The following is a 27,647-nucleotide window of genomic DNA, read 5'->3' on the forward strand; positions in this document are numbered from 1 at the left end:
TTAGGTTGGGGGCTAGAACTGGAAAAGAACGACGCGTTTTGTGTCGGATCACGTGGGTGCGTGATTCAAAACCATATCAAGTGCAGCAAGCGCACGATGCGGTGGGTGAGTAAATTAGTTCGTGCTCCGTCAGTGCTGCATGCCATTGGTTGGCTCGAGACACACGCGCAGATTCCAGAGTAAGTTAGTCGCCCGTAGTAGCTACAGAAGGAGTAGCTTGTGAATCGCCTCGAATTCCGCCCACCAACGAGTTAACAAGGTGCTCCAGGCAACGGACCTTCACCTTTGTATCGTAGGGTAAGTTTATTATTAATGCTGTCAAGAATAAATATCACGAGTGACCCAGTTAGCGTCAAACTTTTCAATGAGACATTCGTGCGGTCAATAACTTTCGCTCGAGATTGAGCCGTGCTAGGAGGATCAACGTCAACAATCCAAGCCTGGGGAGATGAGAGTGAGTCGACCTGTGCATCTGCATTGTGTAATAGCACCCGGCAGGGCTCCGAGTGGAGGCAAGTCACCATCGCGTTTTCGCATCCGTCTTGAGATTGCGCAGAAAACGGAGTCTGTCGGCAATTTTTATCACCATGTGTCCGGCTCCCAGTATGTCGTTGTTGACGAAATGGGTCAAGTCGCTGGGCTCCAAGATCACGGACAGCGTCCATGCTCGCTACTGGCTCTGGAGGAAGCAGTCAACGGACGACATCTTCAAGAAGCTCAAGCTCGACGGTGGACTCGACGCGATGTTCAGCAGCCCGAAGCTCAAGACCTTGAGTACGTACGTCGACCTGGTCAACAAGAAGAACCCGGACAAGAAGGTGTCGATGGCTGGGATCATCTCCAAGTCCTACGGAGACTTGGCGCTGGCGAATAAAATCGAGTACGTGCTGAACTACCCGAGCCAGAAGCGGATGGCGGCGAGGCTGTCGCTCCAGCAGAGGGAGAACTGGAAGGCCGAAGGTAAGACGGCAGAGCAGGACTTCACTATGATGAAGCTCGACAAGGCCGGAGACGACCTCTTCCAGACGCCGCAGCTCAACTCGTGGTTCAAGTACGTGATGTATGCGGAGAAGGACGCCAATTCGGCCATGATGTCGGTCTTAGTGTCTCGGTACGGCGACGACGGCCTCGCCAAGATCTTCCTCAACGCTCAGCCACGCAATCGTCGCATGAGGTGGGTGAGTCTCAAACTGGAGACGGCCATGGGCAACGAGTGGGTGCGTATGGGATACACGAGCGAAGACCTGTTCAAGCTGCTCAAGCTCGACGAGGACGTGAACAAGGTGCTCACGAACCAGGCCTTGGTCACGTGGATCGACTTCTTGGGTCGGTACAACGCGAAGAATCCCGAGCAGAAGACGACGCTGATCCAGACGTTCACCAAGTTCTTCGGCGATGAGCCGCTGGCCAGGATGCTGGCGTCCGCGAAGAATGTCCCCAGCACGGAGAAGATGGCTACACGTTTGCAACAGGCGCAGTTTAACCAGTGGCTGGGCGTGAAGTCGACGGACGACGTGTTCAAGCTGCTGAAGCTCAATGGCAATGTGGACAACCTCCTCACCAACCCGAACTTGTCCACGTGGATCAGCTACGCCCTTCTGTTCAACTCGAAGAACCCTGGAAAGGGGACGACGATGATTCAAACGTTTACCAAGTTCTTCGGCAGAGAAGACCTGGCCAAGATGCTGGAGGCTGCCAAGAAGGTGCCGAAGACTGAGAAGTTGGCGAAGCAGTTCCAGGCCGCGCAGTTCAAGCAGTGGTTCCGGGATGGCGTCAAGCCGCCAGAGATCTGGAAAATGCTCAACATGGAGAAAGCCACGTGGATGACGAACCCGGACGCACAAATTTGGCGCCTGTACAATGCCTTCTACAAAGCGAACAAGCCGAAAGTAAATGCCTGATGAAGGATTTCATTTCATTAGTAAGGTTTCGCGGACTATACGCTGCTCAATACATACCGTGTTCATACATCGAAATGTAATGCTTGTACGCTGCCACTTCAACTTCGAGATTTCGTTTTGTAAGCGTCGGTGGCTTATTATTGATAATAAAATAAAATAGAATATTCATCATTAATTAGCGTGCTCCACAACCATGTTAGTGATTTTCACAACGCGCTATTATTGTGAACGCGTTACGCGAGCCGTCTTACCACCTTGGTGTGTCAACTTCCGCATGCGTCGGGTTATCTCTCATCTCTCGAATTCTCTCTCTGCTCTCGACCAGAGTCCGTCAATCGGCACGTACGCAAGTAGGGCCTCCGTCAGGTGCTTCCAGCTTTTTCGATCCTGCGCGCAAAGGCGAAGGAGGTAAAGATCGGGAGAACGACGAAGACGGAGCCCGGAAGAAAGAGTCTGGAGGTCGGCGTCGAGGACCATCGGAAGCGTGAGCCGTTGTCTGCCTCTCCATTTGCTTGGCTCGCTTGGCCTGAAGTAAGCGTCCATGTAGCGGTATGCAGGGATAGCTGCGGGCCAGCGAAGTATATGGCCGAACAATCGCAATCGGCTGCGCAGGAGGTGATAGCGTAGCGGTTCCGTCCCGGTAAGGTCGTACAGCTTGGTGTTGGAAATCCTTCGAGGGTAGACCACGCCGATGACTTTGCGGAGTTGTTGTCGGTAAAACCTTTCGAGGCCAAGGAGGTCAGTGTGGGTTAACGCCAATGTCCCGCAGTTGTAAAGCAGGATGGGCAATACGTAGCTGTTGTAGAGGCGGACTCGAGTCGCTTGCGAGGTCTTTGACGGCCGAAGCCAGATCTTCCACATCCGGTGGAGCGCTGCGGTGGCTAGGCTTTTACGGCGCGATAGATCTTCGGTAGAGAGCCGAGCTTGCAAGTGTTGCGCCAGGCTTCATCCTTGGCACGAGCGATCCGGGTGGTGTGGGCTGTCGGGCTGCGGTGAACAATTGTGTGTTCCGTTTTGGAAGCGTTCATCTTGAGTGACCACTTGGCCAGTATGGCTGGTGCTTGAGTCTCGATCAGGGTAGCGATATCTTCGTGTCTGCAAATGAAGTCAGCGTCGTCGGCGTATACAATCATGTCCGCGAGGAGGTCGTGGGGGACGTCAAGTTGGCCGGCAAGATCGCGTGAGGCTGATTCGAGGTAAACAACAAAAAGAACAGGGGAGAGTGAGTCACCTTGGGGGGTACCTGTGTTGCTCTCAAACGGAGAGAGCAAGTCGTTGCCGAATCGGAGGGCGAGCTTGGTGTCTTGTAGGAGTAGTCGGATCAGGCGAAGCTCATCGCTGCTGACAATCGACTCGAGAACCAGAAGGAGCTTGTCGCGGTTGATTGTGTCAAAAGCACGGGAGAGATCGATCCCCAGTATGCGGAACCGTTCCTTGAATCTCTGCGCCCGTGCTGCTATCCACCTGTGGGCCCATACTGCATCGGCAGTACTGCGACTGGGTCGGAACCCGCTCTGGTGAGGGGACAGAAAGCGTTCGACCTTCGGGGAGATGCGCTCGAGAATGACGAGCGAGATGGCCTTGCGAATGCTGTTGAACAGCACAATTGGTCGAAGGCTGGCACATTGACCAGCCGGCTTGTTTGGCTTTGGAAGTCCAAGGAGAATTCCGTCACCCAGATGAATGTTTGCTCCAGTAGAGAACCCGTCGTTGAGTATGGCAGCGAGAGGTTGAGCTAGTGTCGTAGATCCGTACATGAGTAGCTCAGCTGGGATGGCGTCAGGTCCGGTTGCGCGGCCATTGCGAAGGCGATGGAAGGCGCGTGCGAGCTCGTCGGCTGTAATGGGCCTCTCCAGAGGGCGAGCCACGCTGTCGCTGGGGACGAGCTGTCGGCTCGGGTCGTAAAACTGTTCCTTGAAGTGTTGTCTGATCTTGGCGCCTGCTGTTTTGCGGTGGAGAATGTATTTACCTGTGGAGTCACATCGAGACGTTAGTGGTGAGCGCTGTCGAAGCAGCACTCGCGTTGCCTCGAACATCCTAGCCAAATGGCTAGAGCGGTCTATGGCGGTTAGTTTCTCGTCAATAAAAGTGCGAGCAAGGTGTCTGCTGCGCTCCCTGATTTTGTGAAGTACGTGGTTGCGTCGGCGGCGGAGGTCATCGACGTCCAGCGCACGGTCGTTGTAGATGGCTAGACAGAGTCGTCGTTGTTCGCAGGAGAGACGTGCTAGTTCTGGATCCGGCATTTTGGCGCTTTTGGCGAGTGGAAGGTATCCAATCGAGTCTGCTGCTGATTCCAGTGCTGTGTTCAGCGTCGTCGCCCAGCGCTGATTTGGCGAACCCCCCTGGTGTGGCATGGCGGTGATCTTAGCGGATAGTAGCTGGCGGTATTGTAGTCGGGAGCGTTGGTCGTGCACTAGGAGGTGCGTGGCGAAGCGAGTCTCGGCGTTGTTGAAGTGGAATCTGGCAACTCGACGCCGGAGCCCACCGAGTGCGCGGAGATCAAAGTCCAGCGTGACCAGCTTGTGGTCGGTCGGCGTGAGGATACCGCCCCACGACTGTGCGTTGACACACAGGGATTTATTCCGCTGGCTGCAAATGATGTAGTCGATTTGGTTGAAAATGCTGTGTTCCTTGAGTCGGAGCGTCCACGCCGTGATGTTGCAAGCGCGCTTTCGGAAAGCAGTGTTAGAAATAAACAAGTCATTAGCGTCACAAAAGGAGGCGAGTACGTGGCCGTTGCGGTTGCGTCGGCCACGTCCCCATTGTCCTAAGAAGGGTTCGTGTTCGCGTTGCTGTCCAATGTTTGCGTTGAAGTCGCCCAGTATAAATGTCGTATCGCGCTGTGGGAGTTTGGTGAGCATTGCATGAAAATCCTCGTAGAAACGGTCGACCTCGATAGAGGTGTAGCCACTGTGCGGTGAGTACACATTGATGATGTTCACTCGCTGGGCCTTGGGCATGCGTAGTTGGAGGACTCCAACAGGGTCCGAATGGGCCCAGTTCTTATACAGGAACTTACGCAGGTGAGGTGCAATAGCAAAACCAATGCCATGCCATCGGTTGGATGTCGGTAGAGTCAGGAGATGGTACTTACCGGCCTTCTGCTCACTTTGATAGGGTATGCGGGTTTCTTGGAGGCCTAATACGTCGACGCGGTAGGCCGACAGGTCTCGAGGGAGCGTCTCATGTTGTTTGCGCTGGGAGCCAATGGATTGCACGTTTAACGTACCTAGCCGGAGATGGCGAGCGGGCTTCCGCGGGCGGCGTCGTGGCTGCGTTGCTGGGAGCTGGGAGCTGGGGGTGAGAGGGGTGGTTAGAGAGAGATGTGGAGAGGGAGAGACCCGTCAAAGACTGACAGACGCCGTGAAGCGTCTGCCGGAGCGTTGGGCGAGCAGCATGCTTGCCCAGGCTTCCCGGGAGGGCGTCACCCCAACCCGACCAGGATACAACGCGCTAATTCGCTGTAAGTGCTGTTTGCAAACGTGTATGTTTGCTACTCGATCACTAGCATACAAACTAATAGCTCCTCAAGACTGTTGCCGATTGTCGAATTCAGGTGCGCACCACAGCGCTGATATGAGAATATCGTACATCAGAATTGACGTAGAAAAACAGAATTTCGCATACAACTCAACTATAAAATGCTTTACTGGTATTAATAAGAATCGTTATAAGTAATACACCTTTTCAACTTCAAAATGGCAAATTGCTAGTTCAAAATGACAAAACGTAAGTTCAAACTGTCACGAATAGAGTCAGGACCGTCTCACAATCTTATACGAGCACGATTGGATGATACAGCTCATGGTCAACCAATAGATATTCGATACTCTGTATTTCTATATATTCCACTATTACAAACAGGTTTAAGTATCGGCTTACAAAGTATTGTCGTTTTGATTTTACATGTTGACGTATTGAATTTTCTTTTTGCCATTTTGAAGTTGAAAAGGTGCAATCGAACTCCGCAAACATGTTAGCCACACTAGCAAACAGTTTGCAAACGTTAGTCTTAGCTATACAGCTATTAGTGTTTTTGCGAACACTACCATTCACATGGAGAACGTAAAAAATCCTCTTCGTATCCCTCCTTACGGCCTTTCTCCGCGAGCCCCCCCCCCGCGGGCTAACTGCGCTTCTCCCAACCACTCACTACCGATATGATAGATACGAAGACCGAGCTGCGTCACTGCCAGGAGATCTCCTGGCAGGAGAGCTACACGACGCTAAACGAGCTTCACAGGATGCAGACAACATAATAACGCGTGAAACTGTTCTGCAGAGCTTTGTGTGCAGCCACAAGTTCAAGTACACTCTCATTTAGCAATTCTACCCTTGCATGCATTAACTCACACTTAGTAATGGATGCACGCGTTGACTTGGTGCACTAAATCAGAGTAGAAACACTGGCGATTTTACTGGGATTGGGAGCAACGTTTATGCTGCTATTGCAGACCAAATAGGATTATATCCGTGGTACGTCAAGTCAAAAGATGACCCTCTCTTGGCATCTAACTGGTACATTTTACTGGGATAGCTGTGGCCGATAGGTCATGCTGCTAGGTTCTGCGCTGTCGCCGTCTACTCATACAGTTCATTATTTCTCCTGCTACCACCACCGAGTCTCCGCCTGCCGTCCCGGTTCCCGAATCTACGTCGATCGTGTCCCAAGCCTTGATCAGCGTAGGCCCGACGGGCGACGCATCTGCCGAGTCTCCTGCTGGTGACAGCGAGGGCCCGTCCGCCTCGAGAAGCTCGCCATCGGCTCCTCCAACGAGGACTGCCGCTGGCCCCGGTGACTCATCGCCTCCCGGGGGCTTGCCAAAAGGAGGGTCGTCGGATAGCTCGGAGACCTCGGAGGATCATGCAGCACTCATGCGAGAGATTTTTGGCTCCAATGACGAAGAAGAAGCCTCGGCTGCCCAACGGACAGGTCCTGCAGCACCTCCGGCGCCTCAGGCTACGGCGGCCGAGATTCCTGTGGCTGCCCAAGCCGCTCCAGCTGCGCTACCCCGTCGACCTACACTCGGTCGACTTCGGTTCACGTTCACGCGTTGGTGACAGCTACAGTGACTGCCACACCGAGGGATGGACCTGCTTTTATCGACCCTGCAGTGGTCGACGCATCGGACCCGGCGGCAGGGTCGCGCAAGCTCAGTAACCTGGCGTCACTGTTTCTCGAACCGGGATTCGTGTCACCCGGCGGTCAAGAGTGTTGGAGTTTGATCCAGAACGCTAGCGTGCCTCTCATTTTTGACGACGCCATAGTTGCTCCGTGTTCGGCAGACGGGATCAAGGCCTTCGGCAAGTGTGAGAACCTCGCTTACCCTTTCCAAGTTTGCGCCAGCTCTTCCCGGATCCATGCCTGATCGACGTGACTGGGTACCCGCCAAGTCGAGCAAGTTCTCGACGGGCTACCGGGCATCAACTCTTCGTTCGCCTGAGGAGGCAGTTCCAGGGCAATTCCTTTCACCCTAACGAGAAGGGCGACCTCGGGCTGGCCCTGTGGGAGCGTCGTCATTGGATTCGGGCGAAGGCCGTCAAAGCTTTCATCGCCAACCTCGCTGCAACACTCGGTCACCGCAACCCGGTGGTTGTGAAGCTTCGCAAGAAGTGGGCCAAGTAATCTTCTCTCCCGTCAGCGTACATTGCCTCTAATACTCGGTCGCGGTTCCCATAGCTTCTCCTCAGCCCTCGACCGCTTTGGCTTAGGCGACGGCGCGAAGAGGTGAAATACGTGCTGGTGAAGTTAGTAGGTCGACCGTGGGTTCGGACGCAATAGCTAAGAAGGAACGAGGCGGGGCATGCACGCTCAAGCCCGTGACTAAGTTTGGAGCTGAAGATGGAGTGACCCGTGAGTGGTGGAGTGCAACGGCTGCGAACCAAGCCTCGTTTGAGGCAACGCCTCGTGTAGCGTTCCCACTCAGTAGCATGTCCACTCCAAGGCCAAGTTGATTGGCTGGGTCCATCGACTAAGACCGGTCTTGTGAAAACGAAGACTGGTCTTACCAATCCGTAAGACCGGTCTTACAGATCCGTAAGACCCGTCTTACTGACTGATAAGTCCGGTCTTAGTGAGGCTTCTGACGCACTCACGGAGGTGTTTGAGGGCCCCATTGCTAGAGTGGTTGACGTCTCCATCTTCACATCTGACCGCTCTACTTCGACTGCTGCACCCAAAGCCTCGGTCGCCCTCCTAGTCGCTTCATCAGCACTTGTTTCGTCTGTTGAGGGTTTGACCGAGATTTGCTTGCGTCGTCCGTTATTCCTGGCTCCATTCCGATATCTCTATTCCATCGCGACTCGTTCACTTAACCCTTTCGCGGTAAAAGGATACAGAAAGCGCCCTTTAGATGATTTTCCAAAACACGGTAGAGTGTACCCCCTCTTAAAGGGCGCATCCTGTGCCCTTTTGCACAAGTTCAAGCTAGTGATCAACCTTCTTTTAAAACAAATCATAATCGGTACGCAGAGTAATCATCATGTAATCATTGTTTATACAAATTCTAAGTCATACGCATACATTCTATGTATCCTGCAAATCACCGTAGATGGCATGTCACATGAGACACTCCGAAAAGGCTCCGTAACTTTGTAAAAGGACGCCTAGACCGCCCTTTTAGAAGGAAATCTCAATGAGTTGTATACTATAATTTATTGAGGGTACTCGCGAAAGGGTTAACACATAACATGCAGATTCCAGTAACTTCTTCGTTTGTCGCTGCGAGCTGGATAGCCCTCGCAGGCAGTTCAATCATCATCTCCAGTAGCCTCGTTCGCCTGACATCGCGGGCTGGGTTGCCCCTGCGAGCTGTTCAATCCTCGTTGGGGCGCAGGATTACTCCTCGTCGGCTACCTGGACCATTTGCAAACGTCGGTCGCTTCGCTTCCGGCGTAGGTAATCATACAGGAGGCCACCGCACGACAGATTGGACGCCGGTTCCCATGTCGGCTCGTCATAGCCGACCCACTTCACCTTGAACTCTCGGACGGCCCGGTGAGTACTCGTTGACAACGGGGTCCGGTCATAGAGGATAGACTTGACTTCATACTCGCCATCCAGGTGGTCCGGCTCAAAACTGTCTTCAGGCAGTAGTTCCTCGTCGAAGTCAAGACGAGTGTCTTCGGTGACCTCACAAGCCAAACGAACCCTCGGTCGGCCTTCGAACTCGTCCACTGACTTGAGTCGTGAAGCATGCACCATCGGGTAGAACCGGTATCCCCTTCGGTCGGGTAATTCCAACTCATACGCAAACTCGTCGACCTTCTTCTTCACGCGGAACGGTCCGTGCCACCGATGGGCTAGCTTCTTGGTCAGTCCTGGTCGAACCCGCTCCATGTACAGCCAGACTCTGCTCCCAGGCTGCAAAAAAAGCCTTGTTCTCGTCAATGTAGCTCCACCATGGTCAGGGAAACTCGGTGCTCGGTCGACCGAGGTTCTATTCTCGTGAAAGCCTGCCGTAGCTTCCTTCTCCTTCCTGCCAAGTGATGCATTGCGTTCTTCAGCTCTCCGAGCCTTTTCCGCGGCTTGGTACTCCTTGGCCATCCTCAGGGCGATTTCCCGCTGTCGGTTGACCTCGCGGCGCCATGCTAGCGCGTCCTTTTGGCTACCGAAGCCTCGTTTGAGTGACGAGGACATTGCCTTGAGCGTCGACTGTGCATCCCGCCCATGAACGAGGTAAAACGGAGTTTCCTTCCTCGTCGTATCACGGGAGCTATTGATGGCGAAGATCAGTCTTTCGGCGATCTCGTCCCAATCCTGCTGCAATGGGTTTTCAGCGTATACGCGGACTGACTGCATGGTCGTCTTCACCGATCTCTCCTGCTGGCCTTTGGCCTGCGGTCGGTAGCTCAGGGTCGCTCTCGACCGAGACTGCATCATTTCTGCGAAGTCTTGGAAGACCTCGCTCATAAATCGAGGATCTCGGTCATGACGGATCAAGGACGGTGACCCAAAGCGTCGGTAGACACACTCCTCGAAAGCTTGCGCAACGAGTAAGGCAGTAGTGTCGGACATGGCATTGCTCATCACGAATCCCGTGAACGAGCATTGGAACAGCAGGAGAGCCGTGTTGCCACGGCGACGCTTCGGTAGCGGTATCACGAAGTCCATAGAGACTAGTTGGAAGGGTCTCTCGGCTAGGATGTTCCCTGGCGAGTACCCGCGGAACTGAGGTCGGCTCTTACTTGAACTGCAGTCAGGGCACGACTTAACGTGTTTCTCCACATCGGCATACTGGCCGACCCAGTAATAGTCTCTCGCCGCTCGATGTAGCGTACGGGTAATACCTTGATGACCGCCTTCAAGTGAGTCATGACAGCTTTGCAGGACCTCTTGGATCATCGTTGTGGGCACCACGAGTCTCATCTTCAACTCGGCCTGCTCGCCGTCACTTGAACGACTGCTCGTTCTTGTGTAATATAGTACATCGTCCTCGCTCAACACAAATTGGTCCGCCATTTTCCATGCATCTCGTGCTGCTCTGTATCCAATCTTCGCATCATCTCCCCGGAGCACTGCCTTCAGATTCGACCACCGTAACTCTTCATCTTGAGCGGAGGCGATTCTCCTTCGGCGTTCTTCCTGTACTACCAGCGGGTCAATGTCTTCTGCGTTCGGTGGGCCTGGTGACGTCTCGGCACGCAGTGGTGAAGCTTCTGCTTCATTCTGAGACACCATTGGCTTCTAACCGGTGAGATGCGTCTCCCTGATCGGTGACCGAGACTTCATCTGCAAACCGGACGTGTTTCTCCTTTGCTCTCGCTTGACGTCTGGTCATCACAGCTACGTGTCCGGGTTCAATCTCGTTCTGCCGTCTGTGGTCGGTCTAGGGGTGATAGCCTGTCGGAAGGAGTCATTGCTGCAACAACTCAGTCACCACCAAGAACTCACGGCCAAGCTTCGGTCGGTGAAGTACCTGCATGTGGTGAGAGAGTTTAACGCTGCGGCCGACTCTCTAGCAAGCGAGACTCTCGAGGGCAAGAAGTCTACGGTGGTATTGTAGGACGACCGAGTATTAGAGCTGATGAAGCTGAACCGTATCCCTGAGGTCATCTACGAGGTTGCTGACGGTTGCGTCGTCAAGGACATACCCTCGGCCAACACAGTATGGGCTGTGGTAGCTTCTGCCAAACCTCACAGCAAGAAAGTTTTCGATTTTGTGTGAAGAGACGGCTTGCTGGATCGCGAGTCTCAAGTCGCCAACGATGACTAGATCGCTGGCTCCATGCTGTAATGCAGCAGAGACGCCGCTGTTCATCCCGGTGTACTGAGCGAGGATTACTATAGTGTTCCCGAGGTAAGCGCTTGCAGCAAGCACTACAGTCCACTCTGGTAGCTTCCATAGTATCCACGAGCAACTGCCATATCCACCGTTCTTCTCGGTCTTCGCAGAACCGTCAAACAACATAACGAAGCCTCGATAGGACCGCGGTAGGCGTGCGTAGAGCAGATGCGGGTCCAAACGAGCAGTCGGTGGCCCTCGGGTCCGGGGTGTGACCATCGCCAGTAACTTATCCAAATCAACGAAGTTCGTCAAGCCGGCTTCAAGTAGCTGAGCAAACGAACAGTCGGTTTCTTTGACTCGTTCGACCAACATGACACGAGGCGGTTCTCAGTTTTTCGCCGACGACGTGCCATTCTAGAAATGAATTGGAGCTTGTATAGGACGACAAGTGGCGGATGAAATGGATGCGGCGTGAATGTACCCCTGTGACACGAGTGAAGATTGTGGGAGAAAAGTGATGCTGTGGAATGAATTCTGCGCCTGACCGCAGATGGACCCAACTGGCTGGAAGTGTGAATCCTGGGAATGCACGCCCAGGATTTCAGAAAACACTCAGTCCAGCCGCGGACTTTCCCTTACGATGAGTGCCTAAAGTCTGGCGGAAAGTGTCTCTGGCGAATGTATCCCAGAGTACACCTCATCTTGCTGTGGCTCAGAGTGCCCCAGAGGATCAAATTACCCTGAGAATCAGCCCACTACCACCATGATCATGCGCAGGAGGCCGCTAAACCCGCTAAAAGTTTGGCTTTGTGGAGGTACACGCGAGCCTGCAATGTAGCAGACTTGTTACCCAGAGTGCCGCATGATGACCCAGTGTTCACCTCCCTAAGTGCAGCTGACCCAGAGTTCCAAGATGATTCTCTGGGTTTGGACCATAAATCCATACTCTCGATACTGAACTTAAGTGTATCCCAAGCCAACACCCAAGAATCCCCACAGTTCCCCCAGATTCCTCAGAATTCCCAGGATTTCAGAAGATGACCCTGAGTGTCACCTGATTTTCACGGATTCGAGTCAGTTCGACGTCAGTCTGCAATCAAAGTGATGCGTGACCTAGAAGAACCGTTATGAATGCGCAGACTGGATACTTTCGAGGAGTCGAGAGGCACCATACAAAACCGAGCCCAAGGACCCACAATTGGCATTTTCGACGCCGTGTGACAATGGAATCGCAAGCCGATCGCAAGTTTGGACCGCTGAACCCAAGGTATACTCAAGACAAGATATTTGACCCCAAGCATAGTGAACAGAAGATATTTGCCCGAAGAAGAATGCAGAAGAGAAGAAAGTAAGAGAGAGAGAGAGAAGTAGCAGGTAAAAGACAAACAGAGTTCAATTTTCCGTGTACTGCACAAGTGACTTCGGCCAAGCCTGCCGACGGAAATCCGGAGGACCCGAGACTACGACCGCGGGACGCTAAGGGCACATCAATGGCGAAGGACAGCCGTCTGTGTGGACTCCATCAACTCAAGTCCAGTTAGGTGGGGACCAGCGACTTTCTGGAGTGAACCATCTATTCCATATCCTAGTTGGGTCACTTGCTGTGCTTTTGGTAGCCCATTTCATATTATTCCAGAGGTATTCTGGGGTGCTAGGTAGTCGCCTCCAGGATTTTGTATTGACTGCGTGTGTGAAGGGAAGGGAACTGATAGTGATTGTATTTCGTCCTTTATTGGAGGTAGTGCGCGTTTGTGTGAGTCTCAGGGGAGCTAGGCCCCTGAATTTCAGACTCGAGTGAGCCTAGTGTGTGTGTGACCCACCGTCCAAGGGACCAAAAGAATAAGTGACGACTAGTTGTAGTGTTTGTATACTCTGTATTTGTTGGTTTATCGAGCTAGGAGGGCATTTGGGTAAGGTGTCTTCTGAGTTCCAAGTCCCGGAGTTGACTGAAATCCTGGACCCTGAATTCGTGATATTCTGGGTTTCGGGGGATCTGATTCTCTGGGTTTGCCTTTGGTGTGGAGGTGCGTTCTAGATTAGACGTGCACTCCCGCACTTCTTCGAGGCTACATTTACGACCGGTGGAGTGCCGTTCCGTCGAAGACAAACGAGCCGACAGGGATTACACAAGGTACCCACGCCAACCAAGGAGTGTGATTTTCAGGGTTTAAAGCTTTGCGGCTGCGAATCTCTGGGTCTATCTTCTTGCTGTTGACTCTCAAGTCGATTCTCTAGGTCTACACCCTGGGGAACAGTATTGGGCTGCGCTATACGAACCCCCCTGGGCGATAAAGGTTTCATCGACCTCGCCTCAGCAGGTGCGCGTGCCCGGATTCGATTGTCGAGGATTTCGCCGGAATCAAGTGTTGAAGAAGTGCTGAGTGCCCGTCAACTTCAAGCTACCAAGATATCTCGAGGACGAGGAATGAAGAAGAGTGGACGCGGTGACGGAGGACGCGGTGAGGCGTCACGTCAGTCGCGTCATGTGCAAGGTATGGAGCCTGAGGAGCACAAGGACCTGGAAACAGTCGTCCGCGACGGTCAGAGGGCGAAGAAGGCTGCTCGCGATAGCGAGGCAGTGCAAGATGGGGACGTCGAGGCGTCTGCAGTTCAAGATCAGCCTGCTGTAGGATCGCAAACTCAGGAGGAAGAAGTTTCCCCTGAGCTCCAAGGTTCGACGGAGGTGAATTCTGGGTCGCGGATTCCTGACGAGCACACCCGCGAGGGTGGTGCTCAGGCGTCTGAGGGATGCGCCAATGCGGTTGTGCCCCCGGAGGTGATTGACTTGGTCTCATCTTCGGACGAGTCTGTTGTGGAAGTGAAGCCGGAGCCCGTGCGAGCGAAGAAGGAGGCGAAGACTCAGAGTTGCAAGGTGAATTCTGGGCTCGCACCACCTGAACCCAGAGTTTCAGCGCCAAGTTCGCAAGCGGCACCCGGGAAGACGCCTGAAAGCGACATCCGGGAGCTGCTGCGCCTGTTCCGGAATCGGGAGCAGCGGCGTTGGACACTGAGAGCATGGTGCTGTACGTCCGACGTGAAGTTCGACGCTGGGAAGACGTGAATTCTGGGAAGGTGACGCCCCCGAGTGTCGTCTATGAATGGCCGACCCCGAAACCGGACGCCAACTCGTACTTCGCGGCCGCGTACGCAACGGGAGACTACTTCAAGTGGCGTTTGGCTCTGGCGAACCAAGATGAAGCCTGGATCTCTAAGTTTCACCTCGCCCGGTAGGGTGTCGGAACTGCCCAGGATCTCATGGCGACTACGATTCCCCAGAATATCATGACCGCACGCGAGTGCGTCGCCATTCTACAGACCCTGTTCTTCGAAGCTGGTTTCGAGTTTGTCAACTTGATTCCTGGCTGGTCTACAACGCGCGCTTCCAGGATTCCAGAAAGCCTGGTGCGCTCGGTCATGGAGGAAATCCAGAATTTCATCGCGGTGGAGCTGGTCGAGTGGAGACTGGTGATCGCTGGTGCGCCTTTCAAGGTGAACTCTGAAGACCAACATGCACCAAGCGTTCAAGATCAAGCGCCGAGATTGGATTATCACAAGGAAGATGGAGTCGGTGATCAATTGATGACGGACTACGATGCGGATCTACTGGGTCGACAGATTGTCCTGAGATTCAGGGTCACGGGACTCAGGATTTCACGCAGCCCGCGAGGGTTAAGTGATGGTGAGCCGCGATCCAAGCGCACACAGCATGGACCGCCTCGCCCGCAAGTCCCGTCGACGCCATCCGCGCTTTCTACGCCGTCGCTGTCTTCTCTTCCAGCGTACAAGCCCTCGACTGGTGCTTCGCTCCAGAATTCCACTCCCCTGAATTCCATGCCCATTGGTCATGATTCTCTGGAGGCGGAAGCCACGGATGCCGCCCCAGGTGCGGTGCCAAGCGTCATCGGCACTTCGCGTGCTTCCGATGAGAGAACTGCCTCGGGCGCTCAAACGTCCTACGGCAGTTCTTCGTCTTCGTCGATGATCTTTGGGTATTCGGATTCTCTCGAAGCTGATTGGAGAATCAGATGTGACTCTCAGATAAGTGGGGGAGGATGTAACGGGGTACAATCAAGTGTACCCATTACATGAAGAGTGACGGGTGTCACTCTCCCGAGTACGTGGTACATGGTACCAGTAGCTCCGCAAGCCAACCATTTGAGTTTGTGTGGGCTTTTGTATAGTTAACTTGTAGTTTGTATGACGACCAAGTTAACCTCTACCAAATACACAAAATACAGTAAGTCTTATAACCTACTCCTTTGTAGCAAACCGTTCCCTTTGAGGCCGGGAACTGGTGCACTGCTGTTCACCTGGATAGTAATGTCCACTCGCACTTCCTCTGTGCATTGTGCTGTGTGACCCCGTCACAGTACCAGTACCAGCGTTTTATATGGTGTTTCCAGCCAAGTCAAAGACGATATGGTGTGGAGTGTGGCGTGTAACCTGTAGTTCCGCTTGCTTAGACACAAACGTCAAATGCACAAGCAGCAGGGCAGATGGCTTTACTGCTAATTGTTGCGATTGGACACTTCGCAGGCTCGCACCAAGCACATCGACATCCGATATCACTATATCCGCGAGAAGATCACGAGTGGTGTCGTGGAGCTCGACTACACTGTGTCTAAGAACGAGCTCGTTAATTTCCTGACGAAGGGATTGTCAACAAAGACTCTTCGCTACCTGATCGAGCGCAGCAACGTCACGGACATGCTCGAGTAGACTGCGAATTGAGTGGGGGTGTTGCGATTGGACACTTCGCGGTCTAGTTGTGTGACTCCGCATCGAGGCACGTGCGGCTGTGGAGTTGTTGGCAAGGGTATACAATTGCAGCGGAGGGCTGCAATGTGATTGGTCGGTCTGCCGGATTTTGCGATTCGGATGGGCCGAGAGGAGGTCAAGCTGAAGTTGTCGTTTTCATGGGATCTGCAACAATCGACATTTTCCCTGTGCACCCCTGAAAGAATATGGTTGAGTTAGAAGCTGGAATCTCGTGTACTCGTTGGTAAGACATGATAGGACAGACTCTATAAGGTAGTTTTACTAAACTCAATCTAATTCACTTTCGTATTTCCTTCCTAACCAACACTCGACAACCAAGCCTCGCCCGCATAATCTCAATTCTAATCTGGATAAAACAAGTTCGTGTGTCAGCATCAGTACACGGTGTGCACTGGACCAACCCCGACGATGGTCGATTGCTACTGAAACATCACATCTACGCGTCCATACTCGTTTGCAGCCAACATGTATTGTGAAAACCGGCAAAGATGTCCAGACCAGATTAGCTGGATTAGGAGGGGTAGACAATATATAAAAAGGGGGTACGCCAAATCCTAAATCGTAGCGTTGGTCGTAAACCGTCCATGTGCAAACTACTATCAAATGCTAATGAGAGCCTAGCTTCCTGAGCTGTATAAATGGCCGCAGAGGTGCACTGCATCGTGCGGCGGGCAAGAGCAAGCGTATAAGCAGCCACTCGTGCCAAATTTCGGCCCCGTGAATAGTTCAGACGCAGACACATATTGCAGGTACCCATCGGGTGTTTCATGTATACGGCAGCGTCGAGTTTGCCGTCCACGTTGACATGGGGCACCGTTCATATAAACGAGCTACCCTCATAATGCCCAGTGGATGCCTGCCAAACGTATAGTAAACGGTCGACATATCTGCAGCAGATATGCCCGACTTAAAACACATATATGTCGGCATATCGCGTGAAAGCTTCACCAAAATGTCTTATTGCTTCTGTCTACGTCCGGTTCCTACTGCCCTGAATCAGGTGGCTACACTATAGTATATGCAGTCACTTCGATGTGAACCTGTCAATGCGAAGTCACCACTACTTGACGGTACAGTGCCTCGAGGCACCATGCAACTCGACCTGGATGCTTCTCTACCGATTTCGATTGGGAGCGATGTCAACTTTATAAACGCGACTAGTCTCACCAGGTGAATTTATTGATTGAGTTAAATGATACAAAGCTGTATGTACCTAACGTGTGACTGTGTGCTGCAGACCAGCTTTCCAGCAGGTGATGCGAAGGTTTGCGCGCTTCTACTTCATCCCCAAGGCCCAGTTGCGCGGCCACCCGCCCCAGCTACGATACCACCATCAAGTCCTGGGACTGGTGCTCTCGTTCTACGTCGGCTCGATGGAACAGAGCTCGCTGTCCATGCTCTTTGGCGTGTCGCCCAACATGGTCTCGCGCATCCTGTGTCGTGCAGAAGAGGCGCTGTCCAAGGCGCTGCATGGGTACGCCCCGGCGCGCATTTCGTGGCCATCACCAACGCGCCAAGCCGAGCTAGCAAAACTCGTCGAGGCACGCGAGCCCCTGCTCAAGTACACTTTTGGTTTCATCGATGGCAAGTACTTCTGAAGCATAAAAGACCACGACCAGCGCTACATTCCCACCAGAAACTCACCAACCTGCACGCTGTTACATGACATGTACATTGTACAAGCAATACTGCCATTAACTACGCTCGCACTTAAAAAGTGGCCACGTGATCTGTACAAGTCGGCACAGTACTACAACTACTTGTACAGTACTGACGTACGAGAAGACTCGGATTTCAGGTACACTTGTGCTAGCTTGGCCAAGTGGTAATAACACGATGCTCGCGCAACGATACTATCCAAGCATCCGCTCAACCTTTCGTACCATCGCATCCCAACGTTAGGTCCAATACATTTGTATCATCTACGCCTTTATTCATCGAGGCCTTGGAGTCCCAGGTCATGGCAAATACTGCAGTATATCCTTGTGTTACTAACGTAAATTCCCAAATAATACCCCTTACCGGTATAGTACCCTCTAAAACGTAACCCAGTGCGTAGCCCAGGGTTACACGGTTACTTCAATACAAATATCAAGTATAATTTTGTGGGCTTATTGTCGAAAGCATATTTATGCATGGAATACTGTATAATATACGTAATTTATCAGATTTTGGGAGGGTACTAATACAGTAATGTGCGTGAATACCGGACGGGTCTACAGCTAATACCCTTGTATAATTTATAATTATGGGCTTACGATGTGACGAGATGGTGATGAGCAAAGGTACTGAGCTAAAAATCCATTAATCTCGTGATGTCGTATTCAGCGGTAATTTGAATATTGGCGCGCTTTCGCCACTTTGATTTCCTTTAAAAGCGTTCACTTCCTCATTTGCGATCAAAGCCTCAAACTATCAACCAAGGTATCATCCACTGTATCAAGAGGTATGTATTATCAGAGAAAATGTTGTATGCGCTCGACCAAATAGGAGAAGGAGTAGAAGAGCCTTATAAGGTTGACATTCTTACCGCTTTGATGTGGTGTGAGGACGCCTGGTCGAAGGTTACTGACAGCATTGCTGGTATCACTCGGACCTTATTAACAAGGCCGCCATCAATTTCTTGACGAACTAAATCATATCAATACATTCCTTTTTCTTAACCAATCGGATTCAACTTATACTCTTGGAGACCTTATATATATCAGGCGTCCGGTATTCACGCACATTACTGTAAATAGTGCCCGGGGTATTATTCGGTAATTTCCGTTAAGTATTACCCTCACTGCAGGCACACTGTAGTGGATGACATTCCGCGCAATTGACTGACTTGTAGCGTGGTAACCTGATCTCGGCCAAGTCGCGGTTGCCGTGCAAAGTGCTTCAGTAGTTTTGCTGGGGGTACGCATCAGTTATCGAGCTATTAGACAGCGATACGCACACCGCCGTCGCCAGTTCCGACGGGCAAGCGTCGTCTGAGGCGTCTGGACGGAACGTTGGTGTCAGCGTCGATAACGTCCATTTCGATGGAGCTGAAGCGAACACCGAGCCAGAAATAGGGGGAGCTGGCAACATGGGCAACATGACAGGCAGCGCCGTGTAGAAATAGTGGGTGCAGACACCAGCGTACAAATGTGCAGTGGCCGTGGCCGTTCGAGTGGAACTCGAGCTCTTGAGCTTTTGGCGAAAGATCGGATCCAGTCGCCTGGGAACGAGGCACGAGTTATCGATGGGCCAAATCAGGCCTGTCGGTCTTCTACCCTGCAAAGGGATCTGGCGGAGCTCTGGCCTGTCCAAGGCGACAGCGCTGAATTTCGTGCGTGGGGGGAGTGCCGAGCGAAGCCAAGCAACTCGAGCAAGTCGATCGTGGCGCGAGGCCATCGTCGTAAGGTCGCCACGCGCAAAGAGCCGGACGCCCATGCAGAAACGAAACGATCACCTCCCGTTTATTTCAACAAAGGCAACTTTCGTTCGCAGCACGTCCGACAACAACCGAGTTGCTCGGCTTTGCGTCCGATCGCAGGCACGCCGCGTCTGCTGTTGCTGACTGTCGCAGCGCCCAAGTGTTCACCACGAAGCAGCGCTCGAGTCGCAGGATACCGGTACTTGCAAGTATAAAGGTGGCGGTGAGGGCCACGTGTTTCCCAGCACAGTCTGTTACTGGGAGCTGGCCGCACCCGCCACCACGAGCGGCTCGCTTCACTAACGCTTCTTATAAATACTGTAGACGTATTGATGGCGATATCTCCGTGGCTTCGGTGGGGGGCGGACCAGCGTCTGCGGTGCCGGTTTCGTCTTCCGGATCCAGCTCGGAGCCGTTGTAAACTTAAGCGGGAGCTGGCTTTGGGGGTAGGTGGAGTTCAGTTTCTGGGCTGATCGTTCTGATTGGTCAACGGGGCGGGAGTCAGAGGAATGGGGGCGACCATATGATGGTCTTGTTGCCCCGCGCCCTGACCCGAGTGCGCACTCAACCCCACACAACCAAACAGACGTTTGGCGTCTCGAGTGCGCACTCGGTGTCGACCATCACTCTTGCAGCCCGCCCGCAGGCAAGCAGTACGTACAGGCAAGCAGGCGGCAAGCGAGCAAGGAAGGACTAGACCCTAGGCAGCCATGGCCACGACGCCCGGCGGCAAGACGGACCGCCGCCGCGCCGGCTCCAACTACTTCCAACTGGACGCGGACCGCAAGCGCAACACGTCGGCCAACCGCAGCCACCTGAACCACGGCGACGGGCGCGGCACGTTCGGCGACCGCCTCAGCATGATGGACGTCGTGCCCCCGCAGGGCGGCAGCGCCATGCGCGGCGGCGGTCTCGAGGGCGACTTCGCGGACGAGGTGTCCATCGACTTCTGCTGCGAGGTGCTGTACAACAAGTTCGGCTTCCAGTCGGGCTCGGTGGACAACCAGCGCGAGCACGTGCTGCTGCTGCTGGCCAACGCCAAGGCGCGCTCCAAGCCGCAGGACCCGCCGGGACACCACGTGCTCACGCTGCACAAGAAGCTCATGAGCAACTACACGGACTGGTGCCAGTTCATCGGCGCCCAGAGCGTCACGTACACGGGCCAGCCGCAGGGCGACCTCAAGAACGCGCTGCACATGGACATCATGCTCTTCCTGCTGCTCTGGGGCGAGGCCGGCAACCTGCGCCACATGCCCGAGTGCCTCTGCTACCTGTACCACCAGGCGCTGTGCATGCTCAACCAGGACTTCCTCGGCCAGCAAAAGGTGCCCGAGGGATGGTACCTGCGCCAGGTCGTGCGCCCCATCTGGAAGGAGGCCAGCAACATGCAGCGCAAGAACAGCCTCGGCAAGAACCTCGAGCACACGCAGGTGCGCAACTACGACGACATCAACGAGTACTTCTGGAAGAAGTACTGCCTCAACATTGACATCACGCAGATCGGAGACGAGCTCACCAAGAAGCACACCAAGACGTACTACGAGCACCGCAGTATCTTCACGCTCGTGCTCAACTACTACCGCATCTTCCAGTTCAACATGATGTTCATGATGGTGCTCATGGCCATCGGCTTCATCTCGGCCATCTCGCCCAGCGGCGGACAGGAGTGGTTCGCCCAGTTCGGCTCCATGGGCCAGGTCGTCGAGCCCTACCAGCAGCAGGACGTCAAGCTCACGTACGTGGGTATCGTGTTCGCGCTTTCGTCTATGGGCTTCTGCAAGACTGTGCTGGAGGCCTGCCACGGCTGGCATTTGCTGACTGCTAGCGAGTCGTCGCAGACGTCGTCACGGTCGTTCAACTACGGAGGTGCTCTGGTGGTCCGCATGCTCTGGAACGGTGTCTTCGCGGGTATCTTCGGTCTGATGATCTACACTCCGTTGATCACGAGCGAGAACACGGAGCTGCTGGACAAGGCGGCCATGGCGTCGGCTGCCTACATCATGCCTGGCGCGATCATCATGACCATTCAGGCCTTTGCGCCGTCGATGATCAACAAGACGTTCGCTGCCAAGTTCATTCGTGAGGGTGAGACGTGCTACGTTGGTCGTAACATGGCGCCGCCGCTGAGCTACCAGATCAAGTACATCACCTACTGGCTCGTCCTGTGGGCGCTGAAGGCCTACATTTCGTACTTTATCCTGGTGCGCCCGCTGATTCTCCCGTCGCTTGCCATTTACGAGATGGAGCTGGAGTACGGTAGCAACGTGGTGTCGTTCCACAACTTCGGTGTGATCGCTGCGCTGTGGTTGCCGGTGATTTTCATCTTTAACTACGACACCCAGATTTACTTCACAGTGTTCCAAGCTTCCCTTGGTGGCATCCAGGGTCTCATCATGAAGACCGGTGAAATTCACGGCATCAAGGAGATCACCAAGGCCTTCCGTGTGGCACCTCAGCTGTTCGACCAAAAGGTTGTGACCAGCCTTGCTCGGTCAAACGACGCTGCCGCCGATGGGTCTGCCGCTGCTTACCAGTCGCAGATGATGCTGCGTTTCGTCGTTGTGTGGAACGAAATCGTGAATTCTTTCCGCGAGGGCGACCTGGTGGACGACAAGGAAGCCGCCATTCTGCAGTACGATATCCAGAGCTCTGGAGATGTGTTTGAGCCGGTGTTCCTGTCGGCAGGTAAGCTTGTGGAAGCCCTCGACTACACGGTCAAGCTGGCCAAGGAAGGCAAGGGCGATTCGCAACTGCAGGTGTACATGGTGCAGAAGGACTGTCTCTCTGCTGTGCGTAGCTTCTTCACGGCTAGTATGTACGTGATGGAGGCGCTCTTGGGCAGCGACGATGCTGATATCCTGGATGCGCTCCGCCAAATGGAGACGATCGCTGCAAACGGCAGCTTCATGAGTACCTTTGACGCTAAGAGCTTGGTGCAGCTGCGTACTGTGTCGATGGAGTTTTTGGAGGCTGTGATGGATCTGCCGGACCCGGACGCTCAGTCGTCGCACCTGACGACGTCGCGTGTGCACACCATGGGCGTGGTCCGCAACTTCGTGACCAAGATGGAGAACCTGCTTAACGCTATCCGCATCCTCGCGAACCGACCGGAGCTCGCCGCCAAGTTCAGCAACTCCAAGTTCTGCTCAAGTGCGAACGGCTACGTGTTTGCTGCCCGTGGTCTGGTGAACCTCTTCCACAACGACACTGCTATGGGCGCCGCTACGCGCGCCTACTTGCTGATGTCGCTCGAGAAGGCGGACGCGATGCCGCGCGTACCGGAAGCCCAGCGTCGTCTTGGTTTCTTCATGAAGTCGCTTGTGATGGAGATCCCGCAGCTGATGTCGGTGAAGGAAATGCACTCCTTCTCTGTTGTGACGCCGTTCTACAGTGAAAGTGTGCTCATCTCGCTAGCAGAGCTGAACGACCCTCTGGTAAACCACCCTGTTTTCAAGAAGGTCGAAGAGAAGGGCAAGAACATTACCATTCTGAAGTACCTGATCACAATTCACCCGGAGGAGTGGGAGAACTTTTTGGAGCGTATTGACGTGAGCTCTGCAGAGGAGGCAGAGGCAAACTATCCGCTTGAAATTCGACTCTGGGCTTCTTATCGTGGTCAGACGCTCGCTCGTACTGTGCAGGGTATGATGCTGTACGAAGACGCTATCAAGATCCTTCACTGGCTGGAAATCGGTTCGAGCCCTGGTAAGACTGCTGAGCAGAAGCAAGCTCAACTGGAGGACATGGTGCGTCTCAAATTCTCGTACATTTGCGCTTGTCAAGTGTACGGTAAGCATCGCAAGGAGGGTAAGGCCCAGGCCGATGACATTGACTACCTTCTGAAGACGTACCCGAACTTGCGTGTCGCTTATGTCGACACGATTGTGACTGACGGTGGCAAGCAGTTCGACACTGTGTTGATCAAGAGTGAAGGCAACGAAATCGCGGAGGTGTACCGTTACGAACTGCCTGGCGACCCGATTCTTGGTGAAGGTAAGCCTGAGAACCAGAACAACGCACTTCCGTTCACGCGTGGTGAGTACCTGCAGACTATTGATATGAACCAGCAGCACTACTTCGAGGAGTGTCTGAAGATGCCGCAGCTTTTGGTGACCGCTGACCTGCACCCTTCGAAGAAGCCTGTGTCGATTATTGGTATGCGTGAGCACATTTTCACGGGTAACGCTTCGTCGCTGTCGAAGTTCAAGTCATGGCAGGAGCTGGTGTTCGTGACGCTATCTCAGCGTGTGCTGGCTGACCCGCTGTACGTCCGTATGCACTACGGTCACCCTGATATTTTCGACAAGATTATTGCAATGCCTCGTGGTGGTGTGTCGAAGGCTAGTAAGGGTATCAACTTGTCTGAAGATGTGTTCGCCGGATTCAACTCGACGCTTCGTGGTGGTGTCGTGACGCACGTGGAGTTCATGCAGTGTGGTAAGGGTCGTGACGTGGCTCTTTCCCAGATTTCCATGTTCGAGGGTAAGCTCGCTAACGGTGCCGGTGAAACCTCTCTCGCCCGTGAGGCCCACCGCATGGGTCAGTTTATGGATTTCTTCCGCTTGAACTCGATGTACTACTCGCACACGGGTTTCTACTTCGCTACGTGGATGACAATTGTGACGACCTTCGTGTACATGTACTGCAAGGTGTACCTGGCTCTTGCTGGTGTTCAGCAGCAAATTGTGTACAACATGAACTCGACTGCTGTGATTACCGACAACATTGAGAACAATTTCGACGAGCGTGTGTTCAAGGACTTGAAGGCAGTGCTGAACACGCAGTTCTACATCCAGGCCGGTACCTTCTTGATGCTTCCGCTGATGTGCGTGTACTTCGGCGAAGGCGGATTCGTGCGCGGTATGACGCGATTCATCGATATGATCATCACGCTCGGCCCCGCTTTCTTCGTGTTCCAAGTCGGTACAACGATGCACTACTTCGACAACAACATCGTGCACGGTGGTGCCAAGTACCAGGCCACGGGCCGTGGTTTCAAGATTTCTCGAGAAACGCTGGTGTTATTATACAAAGCGTATGCAAGTTCACATTATCGAAAAGCTTGGGAGCTGATCGGTTTGTGTCTTGTGTACTTGGCCTTTGGTAACTTCTACATCTGTCAGACCGACGCGTCTGCCAACGACAACACTTTCGCGTCCGACTACTGTGAGACTGCCCAGGCTTACGGTGTGCAGACGTTCTCGGTGTGGTTCATTTCCATTCTGTGGGTGGTCGGCCCCTTCATGTTCAACAGTGACGGTCTCGACTTCAGGAAAACCAAGGTTGATGTCAAGCAGTGGTGCATGTGGATGTTTGCTCCGGAAGACTACAAGGATGATGATCCGGCGAACAAGGGTGGCTGGGTAGGCTGGTGGAAGGGCGACCTGGAGCAGCTGCACAACTCGAACATGATCTCGCGTGTCACTGTTATCCTCCGTGAAAGCCGACACTTCCTGCTCATGTTCTACGTGGCAACCCTCGAGACATCTGACATCATGTACGTCGGATACTCGCTTGGTGCTGCGATTGCAACCGTCGTTCTTCTCGGTGTGTTCCACGGTGTCGGTATGGGAATGCGGTCCATGAGTCCGGTTACTCGTGCGGTCATCTACTTCGTTACTATGGCCGGCTTGGTCACCGCTTACTTCCTCGCTGCTTGGATCGTGATGGACTGGAAGTTCAAGTACTCACTTTCGCTCTTCTTCGCGTACGTCGCTGCGCTGTACGGCATCAACGAGTGCTTCCGCATGTGGAGCTTCCCGAGCTCGTCGATTGCTGGCATCCCGGTGTTCCAGCAGCTGCAGTTCCTGTTCGACTTCATTTTCTGCACGGGTATGATCATCCCGTTGGTCGTTATGTCCTGCATCCCGTTCTTGAACATCATCCAGACGCGTATGATGTACAATGAGGGTTTCTCCAAGGTCATGTCGGCCTCGTCGCAGTATGCGTTCTCGTTGGCGGCCTTCATGGGTATTCTCGGTGGTGTTGGTGTGGGCTGGCTGTTCAATCTGCTGTCTACGCTGGAGCAGTCCGCAAGTTTTGCTAGTTACGTGGTGACGTACGATGGTGTGCTCAGTGGCAATGTCGGCGACGGCACCACGACGTACATGCTGTACGGTGCGTGCTTTGTTGGTACCATCATCTCAGGCTTCCTGAACTTCTTCCTCGGCCGTCGCTTGGCCATCGTTGCCGGTGGCTTGTTCAGTACCCTCGGCATGGTGGCTGTCAGCGCGAACGACGATCTGCGTAAGACGCTGCTCATGCCTGGTATTGGTCTGCTCGGCGCTTCGTGCGGTATTCTGCTGCCTTCGCTTGCCATCTACATCTTCGAAATCTCCACGAAGGAGATGCGTGGTAAGGCCATTCTGCTGCTGGGCATGGGTTTCATTGCTGGTAGCTTGCTTGGCGGTATTTTCGCTACCGTGAACCAGTTGGGCTGGATTTGGCAGACGTTTGCTGCCTGCATTGTTATCGCGCTGGTCACTCCGGTGGTGAACGTGTTCCCGGAAAGTCCGTACTGGGTCCTGGACCGCAAGGGCTGGGAAGCGTGCGAGGCCTGCCTCGTTATTCTGCGTCGTAAGCCGGACGTCCAGGAAGAGCTGAAGATCATGCGTGAAGAGGAGACTTCGGACGATGGTGGCTCGGGTCCTTTCAAGTTCTTGATTGGCCTGTTCCTGATGCTCGTGTCGTCGCTGACGACTGGCTTCCTCAACGCCTTCATCAGCTACAAGGGTGCCAGCGAGTACACGGATCAGGATCAGCTCTTCGTCAACGCCATGGCGCTGCAGATCTCTGGAGCCGTCATCGCCTTCTTCTTCATCGACAAACTGGACCACAAGTCCGTTCTGTTCGGTACGCTCATCCCCGTGGCCATCTGCGCTGGTGTGCTGGGCTTCAACGAGACGTCGCAGTTCCTGGCCAACACGGAAGGATCGGGCTTGTACGTCAGCCTCGTGGTCATGCTCATGTACTTCTTCATGGGTCTGGGTACGAGTTCTGCCCCGTGGTCGGCCTGTGTCGGCATGTTTAACACGCGTGGCCGGGCCTCCTCGACGACGATGCTGTTCACCATCTTCTTCATGGCCGACCTTGGATACGTGTACATGCACACGCACGACACGATGATGGAGAAGGAGTACCTGTACCTGTACGCCATTGCAGGCTTCAGTGTGGTCGCCCTGGTACTTATCCTGGGCGCGGGCACCAAGAGAAACGGCATCATCTGCACCAAGGCTGAAGCTGAGCGTGACCGTGATCGCGCGGCTCGCATGCGTGCCGAGCGCGCAAGTCGCAACACGCGGACTCCTGGCAACGCCCGACAGCGGAACATCAGCCGTGTTCGGTCCAAGTCAAATGTCGGCGGTCAGCGCGGCAACGCTACCCCTGGCGGCTACGCGATGTACGAAACCCCCTCCAACGCCGCGCCGCCGCTCATGCACGCGCGCCCGTAGAGGAACAAGCAAATACCCGAGCTCAAGCAGCTCGTGTCTTCAAGCTGTCCATAGTGTCAAGGTTTGGTTTGTACATTCATTTTTGCCTCAATACAGACTTGCGTCAAGTTTTACATGAATAACCTCGCGTCCAGGCAGACTTGCTACCACGCTTATGCCACGCTTGGTCCTACAATACAGTATCATTATATGACCAGTAAATAATGTCTACTTGCACACCGATGAAGAAGAAGCTCTGCATCGTTTCCACTCGTCGCGCTAGCAGGTGCATGGAAAACAGGGGTCCTGCAAACGACTTATTTCGGAACGCTTTCACTAAATATGGAGCGATCTTTTGTTTTTGGCCAGCGCTAGCGTCCAGTTTTTCGCTCCAGTTATCGTCCAGTTTTCGTATTTACAGTAGTAAGGAATCGAGTAAGGAATCGACTCCAGTTATCGTACAGTTTTCAAAAACTACACTATATGTGCGATCTCGAGCCCAAATTGTGCTTGATCTAGACAGGCAACAGTTCACAGCCTTAACTCATCGTAAGGTTTTTGAATAAGTAAATGGCGAAGGCTGGCTCAACAGTGCTTTAACCTCGTTCCCTCCCTAGGAACGAGCGTTCAAAATTACCTTTTTCGTACTTAGTAGAATGCACAATTAGCCAATCAAAAGCCAGAATTCGAAAACTGGACGCTAGCATTCCGTTTTTTTTTGAAGTGGTTCCATAACAAATTGGTCCTTGTGGGAGCTGGGATCAGATATATAATCGTGGCGGCCCTTAAAAATGTCACGCTCCGGTGGTCCACACTAAATTAATTCTCAATGACGATTGGCTAATACACAGCAATTTCAGCCAATTATAAAAGAGCGCCTAAACGGATCTCAGCACCGCGACCCGAG

General features: G+C 53.5%; 7 protein-coding genes across 7 annotated transcripts; 6 read left to right on the top strand and 1 right to left on the bottom strand.

Annotated features, from left to right (window-relative positions):
- Positions 1 to 605: 605 nt before the first annotated feature.
- On the top strand, positions 606 to 1,901 carry PHYSODRAFT_333395 (hypothetical protein; the record flags this gene model as incomplete). The annotated part of the gene is made up of 1 exon (XM_009530578.1): positions 606 to 1,901. One exon carries the CDS (start codon positions 606 to 608, stop codon positions 1,899 to 1,901), a length of 1,296 nt encoding a protein of 431 aa, XP_009528873.1.
- A 1,232-nt stretch (positions 1,902 to 3,133) lies between these two features.
- Positions 3,134 to 4,138, bottom strand: PHYSODRAFT_406977 (hypothetical protein; the record flags this gene model as incomplete). The annotated part of the gene is made up of 2 exons (XM_009530579.1): positions 3,134 to 3,354; positions 3,871 to 4,138. Coding segments are annotated over 2 exons (489 nt in total), but the record flags the coding sequence as incomplete, so codon positions are not given.
- Positions 4,139 to 5,140: 1,002 nt separating this feature from the next.
- Positions 5,141 to 7,527, top strand: PHYSODRAFT_333397 (hypothetical protein; the record flags this gene model as incomplete). The annotated part of the gene is made up of 4 exons (XM_009530580.1): positions 5,141 to 5,201; positions 6,574 to 6,954; positions 7,017 to 7,209; positions 7,239 to 7,527. The coding sequence occupies 4 exons, from the start codon at positions 5,141 to 5,143 to the stop codon at positions 7,525 to 7,527; spliced, it is 924 nt and encodes a 307-aa protein (XP_009528875.1).
- A 6,026-nt stretch (positions 7,528 to 13,553) lies between these two features.
- On the top strand, positions 13,554 to 14,359 carry PHYSODRAFT_249160 (hypothetical protein; the record flags this gene model as incomplete). Its single annotated transcript, XM_009530581.1, has 2 exons — positions 13,554 to 14,151; positions 14,184 to 14,359. The coding sequence occupies 2 exons, from the start codon at positions 13,554 to 13,556 to the stop codon at positions 14,357 to 14,359; spliced, it is 774 nt and encodes a 257-aa protein (XP_009528876.1).
- Positions 14,360 to 17,280: 2,921 nt separating this feature from the next.
- PHYSODRAFT_506163 (hypothetical protein) lies at positions 17,281 to 17,505 on the top strand (the record flags this gene model as incomplete). The annotated part of the gene is made up of 1 exon (XM_009530582.1): positions 17,281 to 17,505. The coding sequence occupies one exon, from the start codon at positions 17,281 to 17,283 to the stop codon at positions 17,503 to 17,505; it is 225 nt and encodes a 74-aa protein (XP_009528877.1).
- Positions 17,506 to 18,315: 810 nt separating this feature from the next.
- PHYSODRAFT_373217 (hypothetical protein) lies at positions 18,316 to 18,486 on the top strand (the record flags this gene model as incomplete). Its single annotated transcript, XM_009530583.1, has 1 exon — positions 18,316 to 18,486. A coding segment is annotated over one exon (171 nt), but the record flags the coding sequence as incomplete, so codon positions are not given.
- Positions 18,487 to 20,020: 1,534 nt separating this feature from the next.
- PHYSODRAFT_301790 (hypothetical protein) lies at positions 20,021 to 26,761 on the top strand (the record flags this gene model as incomplete). The annotated part of the gene is made up of 1 exon (XM_009530584.1): positions 20,021 to 26,761. One exon carries the CDS (start codon positions 20,021 to 20,023, stop codon positions 26,759 to 26,761), a length of 6,741 nt encoding a protein of 2,246 aa, XP_009528879.1.
- Between the last annotated feature and the right edge of the window lie 886 nt (positions 26,762 to 27,647).

The sequence above is a fragment of the Phytophthora sojae genome (assembly GCF_000149755.1).
Source record: "Phytophthora sojae unplaced genomic scaffold PHYSOscaffold_5, whole genome shotgun sequence".
Lineage (NCBI taxonomy): Eukaryota > Oomycota > Peronosporomycetes > Peronosporales > Peronosporaceae > Phytophthora > Phytophthora sojae.